The sequence below is a fragment of the Mobula birostris genome, chromosome 9, assembly GCF_030028105.1.
Source record: "Mobula birostris isolate sMobBir1 chromosome 9, sMobBir1.hap1, whole genome shotgun sequence".
NCBI lineage: Eukaryota > Metazoa > Chordata > Chondrichthyes > Myliobatiformes > Myliobatidae > Mobula > Mobula birostris.
Window position 1 is genome coordinate 63,227,055 of NC_092378.1, and position 14,220 is coordinate 63,241,274.

The 14,220-nt window shown below is 45.8% G+C and overlaps 1 protein-coding gene across 1 annotated transcript in view; it reads right to left on the reverse strand.

Annotated features, from left to right (window-relative positions):
- The window catches only part of glt8d2 (glycosyltransferase 8 domain containing 2), a 43,028-nt gene that overhangs the window by 17,886 nt on the left and 10,922 nt on the right, over nucleotides 1–14,220 (reverse strand). The window contains exons 2-4 of the mRNA XM_072269444.1: nucleotides 5,714–5,764; nucleotides 3,564–3,656; nucleotides 439–652 (exon numbers count right to left, since the gene is read on the reverse strand). Coding sequence (XP_072125545.1) covers nucleotides 439–652; nucleotides 3,564–3,656; nucleotides 5,714–5,732 — 326 coding nt within the window. The 5' untranslated portion in view covers nucleotides 5,733–5,764. The remainder of the gene's footprint in view (nucleotides 1–438; nucleotides 653–3,563; nucleotides 3,657–5,713; nucleotides 5,765–14,220) is intronic.

A 14,220-nucleotide genomic window follows, 5' to 3' on the forward strand; every position in this document is an offset into this window, starting at 1 on the left:
CGCCTTTGGACTGTGGGAGGAAACCGGAGCACCGGAGAAAATCCACGAGGTCACGGGAAGAACATACAAACTCCTTACAGGCAGCGGCGGGAATTGAACCCAGGTCACCTGGACTGTAAATCGCTGTGCTGACCACTATGTTACCGTGCTGTCCCAATTTAATAAGAGCATTAGGAGCAGGTGTAGATCACACAACCCCTCAGTCTTGCTCCGCTATTTTATAAGTTATCTTTGGTCTTGACTTCTCTTTTCTGGACAATTAACACCGGGTTCAAGGGAAATCTGAGTTAAATAAACTCAAAGAGTCTTCAGTTACCCCTCTGTGGAGCAGGGGATTCCAAAGATTTGCCACTTCTAAGAACTTCCACCCTCACTTTAGTCTTAAATGGAGGCAGTGCAGAATTGATCTAAAATTAGCATCTGATACAATGATGTTACCTTAGATGGCTAAGAGAGTCTCTCACAGTGATTATGTAGAAAAAGACTTTGGCCTTGGTGTTACTGTAGATGCTATTAATTGTTGCTATTGTTCCTCCCATTCGATCCTCCGCAGCACATATTATGATAGGTATGAGATCTTCTACAGAATCATCTTTGCTTTCCTCTGCTGTATGGACTGGACTATGTGGGGTTTGAGAATCCAGTTCTTCAGCTGATGGTAAAAGCACAATTAGTCTTCATGAAGAGAGAAAAGTAGAGACAAATTTAATAATCCCACAAAATGACATAGCTCCACAACCTAGTGAACAACCAGCTCAGTCTAATGGGTCCAATAGCTCTTTGGCTTGGCGTGCCTACTACTTTATAAGTTCAACCAACCATAGCCCTTTATTTCTTTCTCCTTCATATGCTTACGGAGTGAAGCACAGAGGCATCCAGGTGTTCTTGAGCATAGAATGCTTTTGAGAGAAAGAGGATGAGAGGCAACTTGATAGAGGTGTATAATATGATAAGATGCATAGAGTGGAGAGCCAGTACCTTTTTCCCAGTGGCTAATATGAGAGGACATACACTCAATGGCTACTTTATTAGGTACCTCTTGTGTCTAATAAAGTGACCACTGAGAGTATATTTGTTGTCTTCTGCTGCTGTAGCCCATCCACTTCAAGGTTCGATGTGTTGTGAATTCAGAGATGCTCTTCCGCACATCACTGTTGTAACACTTGGTTATTTGAGTTACTGTTACCTTCCTGCCAGCTTGAACCAGTCTGGCCATTCTCCTCTGACCTCTCTCATTAACAAGGCATTTTCACCCACTGAACTGCCACTTACTGAATATTTTTTGTTTTTCACACCATTCTCCTGTAAACTCCAGGGACCATTATGCTTGACAATCCCAGGAAATCAGCAGTTTCTGAGGTACTCAAATCACCCTGTCTGCCACCAAAAATCATTCCACGGTCAAAGTCATTTAGATCACATTTCTTCCCCATTCTGAGGTTTGGTCTGAATCACAGCTCAACCTCTTGACCATGTCTACATGCTTTAATGTATTGAGTTGCTGCTACATGATTGGCTGATCAGATATTTGCATTAACAAGCAGGTGTACAGGTATACCTAACAACATGGCCACTGAGTGTATCTGTGTTTATCTGTACTGAAGTGAATGCTCTTGTTCCCAACGCAGACTGGGAGACCATTTTGCTGAACACCTATGCTCTGTCCACCAGAGAAAGCAGGATCTCCCAGTGGCCACACATTTTAATTCCACGTCCCATTCCCATTCTGATATGTCTATCCACGGCCTCCTCTACTGTAAAGATGAAGCCACACTCAGGTTGGACACCTTATATTCTGTCTGGGTAGCCTCCAACCTGATGGCATGAACATTGACTTCTCTAACTTCCGTTAATGCCCCACCTCCCCCTTGAACCCCATCCGTTATTTATTTATACATATAAATTCTTTTTCTCTCTCTCCTTTTTCTCACTCTGTCCCTCTCACTATACCCCTTGCCCATCCTCTGGGTTTTTCCCCCCTCCCCCTTTTCCTTCTCCCTAGGCCTCCTGTCCCATGATCCTCTCATATCCCCTTTGCCAATCACCTGTCCAGCTCTTGGCTCCATCCCTTCCCCTCCTGTCTTCTCCCATCATTTCGGATCTCCCCCTCCCCCTCCCACTTTCAAATCTCTTACTAGCTCTTCTTTCAGTTAGTCCTGACGAAGGGTCTCGGCCTGAAACGTTGACTGTACCTCTTCCTAGAGATGCTGCCTGGCCTGCTGTGTTCACCAGCAACTTTGATGTGTGTTGCTCTTGTTCTTGTGTCTTGTATCAATTTAGGCATCTTGGACTTTCAAAACTGATACCAGTTCACCAGTGTCACAATATCATTTACTTTCATGTTCAAACATACGTTTCTATGGTTCCATCTTGTCCCAACACATCTTAAAGCCAAAATGTTCAAAGGATTATTGCAATGTAATGTAATTTCATTGCAGTGTAATTTCTTAGAACATAGAACATAGAACATAGAACATATATACAATGCAGTATAGTACAGGGCCTTTGGCACACAACCTTTTCACGTACTCCAAGATCAATCAAACCAGCTTAACTCTCTAGTTTTCTACTATCCACGTGCCTATCCAAAAGTTTCTTAAATGATCCTTCTGTATCAGCCTCTACCACCACCCGTAGCAGGGTGTTTCATGCACACACCACTCTCTGTGTAAAAAACCTACCTCTGACATCCCCCGATACTTTCCTCCATTCAGCCTCTTATTAGCCACTTCTGCCCTTGAGAAAAGACTCTGGCTGTCCACTCTCACTATGCCTCTTTTCATCATGTATACCCCTATCATGTCTTCATATCAAACACCAATGAGATAGAAACAGGGTACTGGTTGAGGTATAAATATTGGTCATGATACCAGTGAAAAATCTCTCTGCTATTTTTTAAAGGTAGTGCCATAAGATGTCTTCCATCCACCTGAGAGGGGAGGCGTCAATTGATTTGCCATAACATCCCTGACAGAGCACTGACTCCCTCAGTGTTCCACTGTGAGCCTAGATTATTGATTTCAAGTATCTGGACAGGGATGTGAGCACAATATTCTGAATCAGAGGCAAGAATTCTGACAAACACCTTTTGACAAAGGTATGCAAAGTTATGAGGAGTGTAGATAGGGTAAATGCAAGCAGGCTTTTTCCACGGAGGTTGGGTGAGACTAAAACTAGAGGTCATAGGTTAAAAGTGAACCGTGAAATATTTAAGGGGAACTTCTTCACTCAGAGGATGGTGAGAACGTGGAACGAGCTACCAGTGGACGTGGTGGATGCAAGTTTGATTTCAGCACTTAAGAGAAGGTTGGCTAGGTACATGGACAGGAGAAGTATGAAGGGCTGTGGTCCAGGAGCAGGTCGATGGGACTTGGCATCGACCAGATGGGCCAAAGGACCAGCTTCTGTGTGTAGTGCTCTAGGACTCTAGGACTCTTTAAGGGAAAATTTTCATCAATTCATATAATGCATCTCATGTCAAACGGCTTCAAAGTTAAAATACATCCGTCATCCAACTACATCGAGCTGGAACCCTGCCCTCTATACAAGAGAAGATTGCTCACCTGTCTCTTCCTCGTAGAGCGGCGTGTTGTGAAATTTGTTATATAGCACCAGGCAAAATGTCAGAATAACTAAGAGTAGTAAGCCCTGATTAACTGGAAAGTCAAAATCAAATGAAAAAGAAACAAGGTATTAATAAGTTGAGCAGTGACTTTGAGAAGGAGATAGCTAAAAAGAAATAACAGCAACTCACAAGATAAACTATTGATTATAAACGAAGTGCTTCATTGAGAAAAGCTTATTTAAAAAGCATATTGAACTATTATTTTTACTTAATTTTAATTCAGTTAGGCAATTAGAAGACCTCCTGCACACCAGAGCAACCCACAACATACTGTAGGAACTCAACAGGTCAGTCAGCATCTATGGAGACATTTTGGGCCAAGACCATCATCAGGAGTCAGTCAGCCCGTCAACTGTTTATTCCCCTCCACAGATGCTGCCTGATTTGCTGAGTTCCTCCAGCATTTTGTTTGCACTGTTCAGGATTTCCAGCATCAGCAACCTTTCTTGTGTTTATGATCCTGTACACCAGAAACTAGTCCCTGGGTTTCAATCCTTGGCTTTTCTGAACAACATCATTGAACAAACAATATTAGAAACATTAAAGTAAAACGAATTCAAAGAGCTCAGGAATCTGTAATTAATTTAGTGTGACAGTACTATATGTTCTGAGATGACCTCCATGACAAAAAGCTTAGTCAGATACAAACGCAAACTGAGCCAAACAGTTTGCTGTACTTAGTTATTAAGCACAGCGTCTCTCTACAGGAAAATGGCAACAGAATCTGGACGGCACTCTCCCACAGAATTCCACAAAGATTAAAGACAGAAATAGCTCACTTAATTGTACAACTGGTCATGTCATCCTTCCAAACCGTGGCCTTACTGGTCCTAAAATCACATTACACTTCTTTTTTAGTCATCTATCTATCCCATGGTTAAGTGTTAAAAAGAGTCCTTTCGGCATTGAACGGGGCTTTTTGCCACTCTTTCAAGGAACGGATGGAACATTGAAGAGTACAGCACAGAAACAGGCCCTTTGACCCATGATGTCTCTGCTGAATGTGACGCTGAATTAAACTACATCAAATCTGCCTGTCCATAATCCATATCCCTCCATTCCCTGCTGATTCATGTGTCTGGCTAACGATCTCTTAAACACCACCATCGTATCTGCTTCCACCAGAACTTCTGCCAAACTGTTCCAAGCACCCACCACTTTGTAAGTAATAAACTGGCTTTAACTTTTTCCCCTCTCACCTTAAACATAAGTCATTTAACACTTGGCAATTCTACCCTAGGAAAAAGATTCTGATTGTCTACCCTGCCGATGCCCTTCATAATCTTATAAACTTCTAACAAATCTCCCCTGAGCCTCCATTGCTCTAGAGAAAACCACTCAAGTTTGTCCAGCCTTTCCTTATCCACTCAGCATTCTGGTGAACCTCTTCTGCAGTTTTTCCAAAGCCTTCACACCCTTTCTGTAACAGGACAACCAGAATTACGCACAGTTGCTCACAGGATATGCAAAGATGAAGGAGATACTGTATGAGACATTGTTACTGCTTATTGGAATCTGATGTGGCCTTCATCTGATCCCAGACCCAAAGTAATATTTTAACTTGCCTTCAGTTAAAAGCCAAGCAGGGATGGCTCATAATCATTAGGTTTGTGCACCACAGTAGTATAGCGGTTAGTGTGACGCTATTACAGCTCGGGGCATCCCCGAGTTTAGTGTTCAATTCCAGCGCAGTTCTGTAAGGATTCTCTTTATGTCCTCCCTCTGGAACGTGTGGGTTTTCTCTGGGTGCTCTGGTTTCCTCCCACAGTCCAAAGACAGTTAAGTGGTCATTGTAAACTGTCCCGTGATCAGGTTAGGGTTCGTCGGGTTTGTCAGGTGTTTCTGGGGCGTCGTGGCTCAAAGGGCCAGAAAGGCCTCATCTGCGCAGAATCGCTAAATAAATAAATAATACCTAGTCCTGATTATTATCCTGACACATTAACCCTGTTTTCCACTCCATAGAAGCTGCCTGTCATGCCGAGTATTTCCAGCACTTTCTGCTTCTCTTTCTAACCTTCAGTGTCTGAAGGGCATTTGACTTTGTGCTAAACCAATACCAGAAATCAAAAATAAAAGTATCAAACTTACTTTTTCTAATTAATGCCATTGGTTTTCCTGTAACCTCACGAATGCAAAAATCTAGAGGGATAGGAAGGCAGAGGGAGACATTTAACAACAGTTAGCTTGAGAAATTAGATAGATTTGTGCACCACAGTAGAGTGGTGGTTAGTGTGAGGTTATTACAGCTCAGAGTTTGGAGTTCAATTCCAGTGCCATCTGTAAGGAGTACGTATGTTCTTTCTGTGAACTGCATAGGTTTCCTCTGGGTGCTCTGGTTTCCTCCCACAGTCCAAAGATGTATCAGTTAATTGGTCATTAAAATTGTCCCGTGATTAGGCTAGTTTTAAATAGGTGGGTTGCAGGCCGATGCACCTCAATGAGCTGGAAGGATCTGTTTAAATAAATAAATAAGATTATGATTCAACAAATATCAATTTAACCGATGAGGGAAAGAGAGAGTGAGAGAGATTCCAATCCAATCACAAAGTTGACACTGCAACCACATGCTCAGGCAGATCCAAAATAGGTTCTTTCAAACACCATCAAAGCATAACCACCAAATGTACAGCCTATCTGCCCTGAAGGAGAGGAAGCCGGATGATTTACCTCACAGTCAACTTGCAGCTCCGGTTTGAAACCATGAAGACATTGGGAATGGGAGCAGAATGTGATCTGCCTGATACTCTGTGCCTGTGATGCAGCTGCAAGTAAGTTTTTCATTGCACCTGTGCATACATGTATGTGATAATAAGCTTGACTTTGAGAAGAGGGCCATACAGCCTTTTGGCAGTACTCCACCACTCAGTAAGACCAAGGGGAATCCTCTATCTCATCTACTTTCCTATATGATGGCGCCGGTGCCTGGCGACTTCGCACGTGCTGTCCCGAGAAAACTGCCCTCTCCACTATCCTATACCCGAGCAACCCTTATAAACCTCCAATTTAGAAAGATAAAGATCAACAACACCCTGGCGAAGGTACTGACCTAGCTAAAGACCACCGCGCTAGAACTGCTTCTTAAACTCCGGACCACACTTGGACCCGACCAACGAGGCGCACCACGTTCCCGGAGACCCGCGGTCTGCTATCGTGCCGGAGCGCTTGTAGACACGGCCCCTTCCGACCAGCACCTGTCCGGAGCAGACGACCACACAGAAGTGACGGCAGAGACCTCAAGGTGCCTCAGACACTTCCCTGGAGTGACCACCGTAAAGACCCGTTGGTGGCCATCCACAGCTGCCGGGAGTGAGGCTTCCGCCGCCGACCTCGGAAATCAAGCCCGAGGCTCGACTGGAGCGGAGGCCTCCGCAACTGTGACTCGGCTTACGGACTTGTTTCAGCCAGGAGCCCGGCCATCCGGGTATACGTGTCAGCTTCAGGGCCCGACCCAATCGACAGTCCGGGCCCCCGGCAGCTGGAAGTGGCAGCGGAGCCTCCCCCGTTACTCGGCCCAACCCGGAGCGCACGATGACGCGATTCCCGCGGGACGCGTCCACCAACCTCAAAGAGCTGACAACAACACACTGCATCGAGGGAAACCTGGAAAGATGCACTGTTTACCGAGGAAGCGTGGGAAAAGAAGCTGAGGGGCTTCGGGGTCCCTATGCCCACCATGCTACTAGCTAATGTGCATGCCATAGAGAACTTAAAGGGAGATGATCTTAAAGGGAGACTCACCTACTACAGGGAGATGCAGAACTGCTGTGTATTCAGTTTCACCGAGACCTGGCTCTCCCCTGCCACCCCCAACTGTGCCATCCGACCGGAGGGGTTTTCAATCCATCGCATGGACCGCGCGACGTCTTCAGGCAAGACGAGGGGAGGTGGTGTCTGCCTACTGATCAACACTGGGTGGTGCTCGGACACAGTGGCACTGACAAGCTCCAGCAGCCCGGACCTGGAACACCTGTTGGTGAAGTGCCGTCCCCACTATCTGCCACGGGAATTCACCTCGGTCATACTGACAGCGGTCTACATTCCCCCCAGGCGGACATGGAGTGTGCTCTGAACATACTGTATGCCAACATCAGTGAACTTGAGACCAGATATCTGGAGGCTTTGCTCATTACAGCCGGGGACTTTAACCAGGCCAACCTCAGAAAGGCGCTGCCCAAATTATACCAACATGTCTCCTGCCCCACTAGAGGCCCGAGTACACTTGACCACTGCTACACAGCAGTCAAGGATAACTACCGTTCCGTCCCTCGACCTCACTTCGGAAAATCAGACCATCAGTCTGTACTCCTCCTCCCGGCTTACAAACAGAAACTGAAGCGGGAGGTCACGGTGTCAAAAGTAGTGTCGTGTTGGACGGAGGAAACGGATGAGGTCCTCCGTGACTGCTTTGAATCAGTGGACTGGTTAGTATTGAAGGACTCGGCAGCTAACCTCGATGAGTATGCCTCAGCTGTCACGGACTTTATTGGGAAATGCACGGAGGACTGTGTGTCTCGCAAGACGATCCGGGTATTCCCTAACCGGAAACCTTGGATGAATTATGAGGTCAAGTCCCTTTTAAAGGCTAGAGCTGTGGCTTTTAGGTCCGGGGATACTAGTCGCCACACAGAATCCAGGCGTGAACTCCGGAAAGCCATTAAGGGCGCCAAGAGGCAATATCGAGCCAAGTTGGAAACACAGGCTAACCAAAGGGATGCCAGTAGACTATGGCAGGGTCGAAATGAGATCACTGAGTGCAAAGAAAAGGCTGGGAATATCAATAACTATGGCACTTCTCTCCCTGATGAACTTAACGTATTCTACGCAAGATTCGAACAGAAGAGGAGCGTCCTGATCACTCCGGATGAACTGGACCTGGTGGCATCGAGATTCATCAGTATCGAGGAGGACGTTAGAAGGGCCTTCCTGAACATAAATCCAAGGAAGGCGACGGGCCCAGATGGCATCCCAGGACGGGTTCTCTGGGCCTGTGCAAGCGAGCTAGCTGGAGTGTTTGCTGACATCTTCAACTGCTCCTTGCTTCAGTCTAAGATCCCCTAGTGTTTTAAGAAGGCAACGATAATCCCAGTGCCGAAGAAGAGCAAGGTGGCATGCCTGAATGACTATTGACCTGTGGCTCTGACATCAATTGCTATGAAGTGCTTCGAGAGATTGGTTACGGCACACATCAACCACAGCCTACCAGTCAACCTCGATGCTTTGCAATTCGCCTACCGGAGCAACAGGTCAACGGCAGATGCCATCTCTCTGGTCCTACATTCCTCCTTAGAACACCTGGAGAATAAAGACGCATACATAAGGCTCCTTTTCATTAACTGCAGCTCTGCCTTTAATACCATCATTCCAAATAAACTGATTCCTAAGCTCCAGAACCTGGGCCTTAGCACTCAGATCTGCAGCTGGATCTTCACCTTCCTCGCAGACAGGACCCAGGCTGTAAAATTAGGGGACAAGCTCTCCTCTACAACAGCGGTCCCCAACCACCGGCCGTAAAGCACGCGCTACCGGGCCGCGAGGAAACAATATGATTTGGCGATATGAGTCAGCTGCACCTTTCCTCATTCCCTGTCACGCCCACTGCTGAGCTTGAACGCACGCGAGGTCATTACGCACAGTTCATCCATGTCAGCGCGGGAGGGAGATCAACTCCTCGACCTTGCAAATGACGACGGACTGAAAAGTATGTTTGATATAACATCTCTGCCGGCATTCTGGATCAAAGTCAAGGCTAAATATCCTGAGATAGACACGAGAGCACTGAAAATGTTGCTTTCATTTCCAACATTTTTCTGCGAAGCAGAGTTTTCTGCAATGAATGCAACGAAAACTAAACTGTGGAACAGACCGGACATAAGGAACCCCCTTCAAGTATCGCTGTCTCCCATCACCCCTCGATAGGACCATCTTGTTGCAGGAAAACAAGCCCAGGGCTCCCACTGATTCAGCGATATTGGTGTGTTGCAATGATTTTATATGTTCATACGGGGAAATATGTGCTGTGTGTTTAATATCCAAACATTACTTAAAACGTGATGATGCTATTGACTTACTTATATAACCATATAATAATTACAGCGTGGAAACAGGCGATCTCGCCCCTAGTAGTCCGTGCCGAACGCTACTCTCACCTAGTCCCACTGACCTGCACTCAGCCCATAACCCTCCATTCCTTTCTTGTCCATATATCTATCCAATATTTCTTTAAATGCTAATATCGAACCTGCCTCTACCACTTCTACTGGAAATTTGTTCAACACTTTCTTCAAGCTCCCCTGTCCTCCCCTGATAATTGACTTATCGCTATATTCATGCGAGGAAAATAAGCGCTGTGTGTTTAATATTAAATTCATTAGATAAATCATTTTAGAAACGAAATTGAGTGTATTAGCTGCTTATCACCTATATTCCAGTCGTGATTAACACCCCCCCCCCCGAACAGAATCACCAAAAACGATTTGCAGAAAAAAAATCGGCTGGTACACGCATGTGCACTGGTGCCCGCGCAAGGCTTCATAGTCATTGTAGTCTTTCTCTGGGTAAACACAACGTATTTGACTGCTATTCTTGTCTGTTGGCAACCCTACCCCCACCCCCCCCCCCCCGGGTCGGCCGGTCTACAAGAATATTGTTTGTCAATATTAATCCAGTCCGCAGTGCAAAAAAGGTTGGGGATCCCTGCTCTACAATCACTCTGAGCTCCGGTGCCCCACAAGGCTGTGTACTCAGCCCCTTGCTGTACTCTCTGTACACCCATGATTCTGTAGCCAAGTTTCCAACAAACTCAAGTGAGATGGAGGAACTGAGCGAAATACAAGTTAGTAGGGAAGTGGTGTAGGTAAATTGAAGGGATTGAAGGCAGATAAATCCCCAGGGCCAGATGGTCTGCATCCTAGAGTGCTTAAGGAAGTAGCCCAAGAAATAGTGGATGCATTAGTGATAATTTTTCAAAACTCGTTAGATTCTGGACTAGTTCCTGAGGATTGGAGGGTGGCTAATGTAACTCCACTTTTTAAAAAAGGAGGGAGAGAGAAACCGGGGAATTATAGACCAGTTAGCCTAACGTCAGTGGTGGGGAAACTGCTGGAGTCAGTTATCAAGGATGTGATAACAGCACATTTGGAAAGCAGTGAAATGATCGGACAAAGTCAGCATGGATTTGTGAAAGGAAAATCATGTCTGACGAATCTCATAGAATTTTTTGAGGATGTAACTAGTAGAGTGGATAGGGGAGAACCAGTGGATGTGGTATATTTGGATTTTCAAAAGGCTTTTGACAAGGTCCCATACAGGAGATTAGTGTGCAAACTTAAAGCACACGGTATTGGGGGTAAGGTATTGGTGTGGGTGGAGAATTGGTTAGCAGACAGGAAGCAAAGAGTGGGAATAAACGGGACCTTTTCAGAATGGCAGGCGGTGACTAGTGGGGTACCGCAAGGCTCAGTGCTGGGACCCCAGTTGTTTACAATATATATTAATGACTTGGATGAGGGAATTAAATGCAGCATCTCCAAGTTTGCGGATGACACGAAGCTGGGTGGCAGTGTTAGCTGTGAGGAGGATGCTAAGAGGATGCAGGGTGACTTGGATAGGTTGGGTGAGTGGGCAAATTCATGGCAGATGCAATTTAATGTGGATAAATGTGAAGTTATCCACTTTGGTGGCAAAAATAGGAAAACAGATTATTATCTGAATGGTGGCCGATTAGGAAAAGGGGAGGTGCAACGAAACCTGGGTGTCATTATACACCAGTCATTGAAAGTGGGCATGCAGGTACAGCAGGCGGTGAAAAAGGCAAATGGTATGCTGGCATTTATAGCGAGAGGATTCGAGTACAGGAGCAGGGAGGTACTACTGCAGTTGTACAAGGCCTTGGTGAGACCACACCTGGAGTATTGTGTGCAGTTTTGGTCCCCAAATCTGAGGAAAGACATCCTTGCCATAGAGGGAGTACAAAGAAGGTTCACCAGATTGATTCCTGGGATGGCAGGACTTTCATATGATGAAAGGCTGGATGAACTGGGCTTGTACTCGTTGGAATTTAGAAGATTGAGGGGGGATCTGATTGAAACGTATAAGATCCTAAAGGGATTGGACAGGCTAGATGCAGGAAGATTGTTCCCGATGTTGGGGAAGTCCAGAACGAGGGGCCACAGATTGAGGATAGAGGGGAAGCCTTTTAGGACCGAGATTAGGAAAAACTTCTTCACACAGAGAGTGGTGAATCTGTGGAATTCTCTGCCACAGGAAACAGTTGAGGCCAGTTCATTGGCTATATTTAAGAGGGAGTTAGATATGGCCCTTGTGGCTAGGGGGATCAGGGGGTATGGAGGAAAGGCTGGGGCGGGGTTCTGAGTTGGATGATCAGCCATGATCATAGTAAATGGCGGTGCAGCCTCAAAGGGCCGATTGGCCTACTCCTGCACCTATTTTCTATGTTTCTATGTTTCTATAAGTTTGCTGATGACCCAACAATTGTAGGCCGTATCTCGGGTAATGATGAGTTTGAGTACAGAGAGGAAATTAAGAACCTGGTGGCATAGTGTGAAGACAATAACCTATTCTTCAACTTCAGCAAGACGAAGGAATTGGTTGTTGACTTCAGAAGGAGTAGTGGACTGCACGACCCAACTTACATCGGTGGTGCGCAAGTGGAACAGGTCAAAAGCTTTAAGTTCCTCAGGGTCAATATCACAAATGACCTGACTTGGTCCAACCAAGCAGAGTTCACTGCCAAGAAGGCCCACCAGCGCCTTTACTTCCTGAGAAAACTAAAGAAATTTGGCCTGACCTCTAAAACCCTCACTAATTTTTATAGATGCACCATAGAAAGCATTCTTCTGGGGTGCATCACAACCTGGTATGGAAGTTGTCCTGTCTAAGACCGAAAGAAGCTGCAGAAGATCGTGAACATGGCGCAGCACATCACAGAAACCAATCTTCCGTCCGTGGACTCACTTTACACCACACGCTGTCAGAGAAGTGCTGCCAGGATAATTAAGGACACGACCCACCCAGCCAACAGACTTTTAGTCCCTCTTCCCTCTGGAAGGAGGTTCAGGTGCTTGAAGACTCGTACAGCCGGATTTGGGAACAGCTCCTTTCCAACTGTGATAAGACTGCTGAATGGATCCTGACCCGGATCTGGGCCGTACCCTCCAAAATCCGGACCTGCTTCTCGGTTTTTTTGCACTACCTTACTTCCCATTTTTCTATTTTCTATTTATGATTTATAATTTAAATTTTTAATATTTACTAATTTTAACTATTTTTAATAGTTAATATTTGTAATCCAGGGAGTGTGAAGCGCAGATTCAAATGTCGCTGTGATGATCGTACGTTCTAGTACTAATTGTTTGGCGACAATATGATCACAGTATGATCCCCTGAAGTCCTAAAATGAACAACCCATAGCATGAGACCATGACCCTCCTTTTAGTGTCTCCTGACAGGGAGCAAACTCTCACCTTTGACCCTGTCAAACTCTCTAAGAATTTGATATTTTCAATGAGATTGCTCCTCATTCTTCAAAGCCATGATAATACAGGCCCATGAGGAGGAATTGCTTTTGCTAGAGGGTGGTGAATTTGAGGAATTTCTTTGCCACAGACAGCTATGGAGGCCAAGTCATTGAGCATATTTAAGGGAAGATGGATAGGTATTTAATTAGTGAGGGTGTCAACGGCTTTGGGGAGAAGGCAGGAGAAAGGGGTTGATAAGAAAAATATATTTCCTTAACAACAAGTATACCGCTTTGGATACTGTTTGGGGGTCGGGGATGACCTAGCAGAGGAAAGACACAGCGGTCAGGTCTCTGGCACTGAGTCTGGCTCTGTAGCTCAGAAGGCAAGGGAGGAGAAAGGAGGTGAACTGTAGAGACAGGGGATTCATTGGTTGGGGGAAGAGTAAGGAGGTTCTGTGAACGAGAACGAGATTTACTGATGGTATGTGGCCTCCTGGACATCTCGGATTGAGTCCACAGCAGGAGGGGGAAGCAGTCAGAGGTCGTGGTCTATGTCGATACCAATGACATGGGTAGAAAGGGTGACAAGGTCCTGCCAATGAGTTCAGGAGGATAGGTGCTAAGGTAAAGAACAGGACATCCAGGGTTATGATCTCAGGATTGCCACCCATGCCACGTGCAAGTGAGGCCAGGAATAGAAAGGTCATACAGTTCAACATGTGGCTAAGGAAATGGTGCAGGAGAGAGAGATTCAGATTTTAGGATCACTGGGCTCTCTTTCAGGGAAGGTGGGACCCGTACAGAAGGGACAGCTTGCACCTGAATTGGAGTGGGACGAATATCCTAATGGGAAGGTTTTGCTAGTGCTGCATGGGTGGGATATAAACTAAAGTTGCAGGGGGATGGGAACCAGAGCACTGGAACAGATAGTGGAGTGGATTTGGAGAAAGATATTATTAAGCCTACATATAAAGTCAGGAATCAAAAAGTTGAGCATGGTGGGACTAATGCAAGGAGTATTGTAGGAAAGGCAGATGAGCTCAGGGCATGGATCAACATCTGGAATTATGCTTTGTAGACATTTGTGAGACTTGGTTGCAGGAGGGGCAGAGCTGGC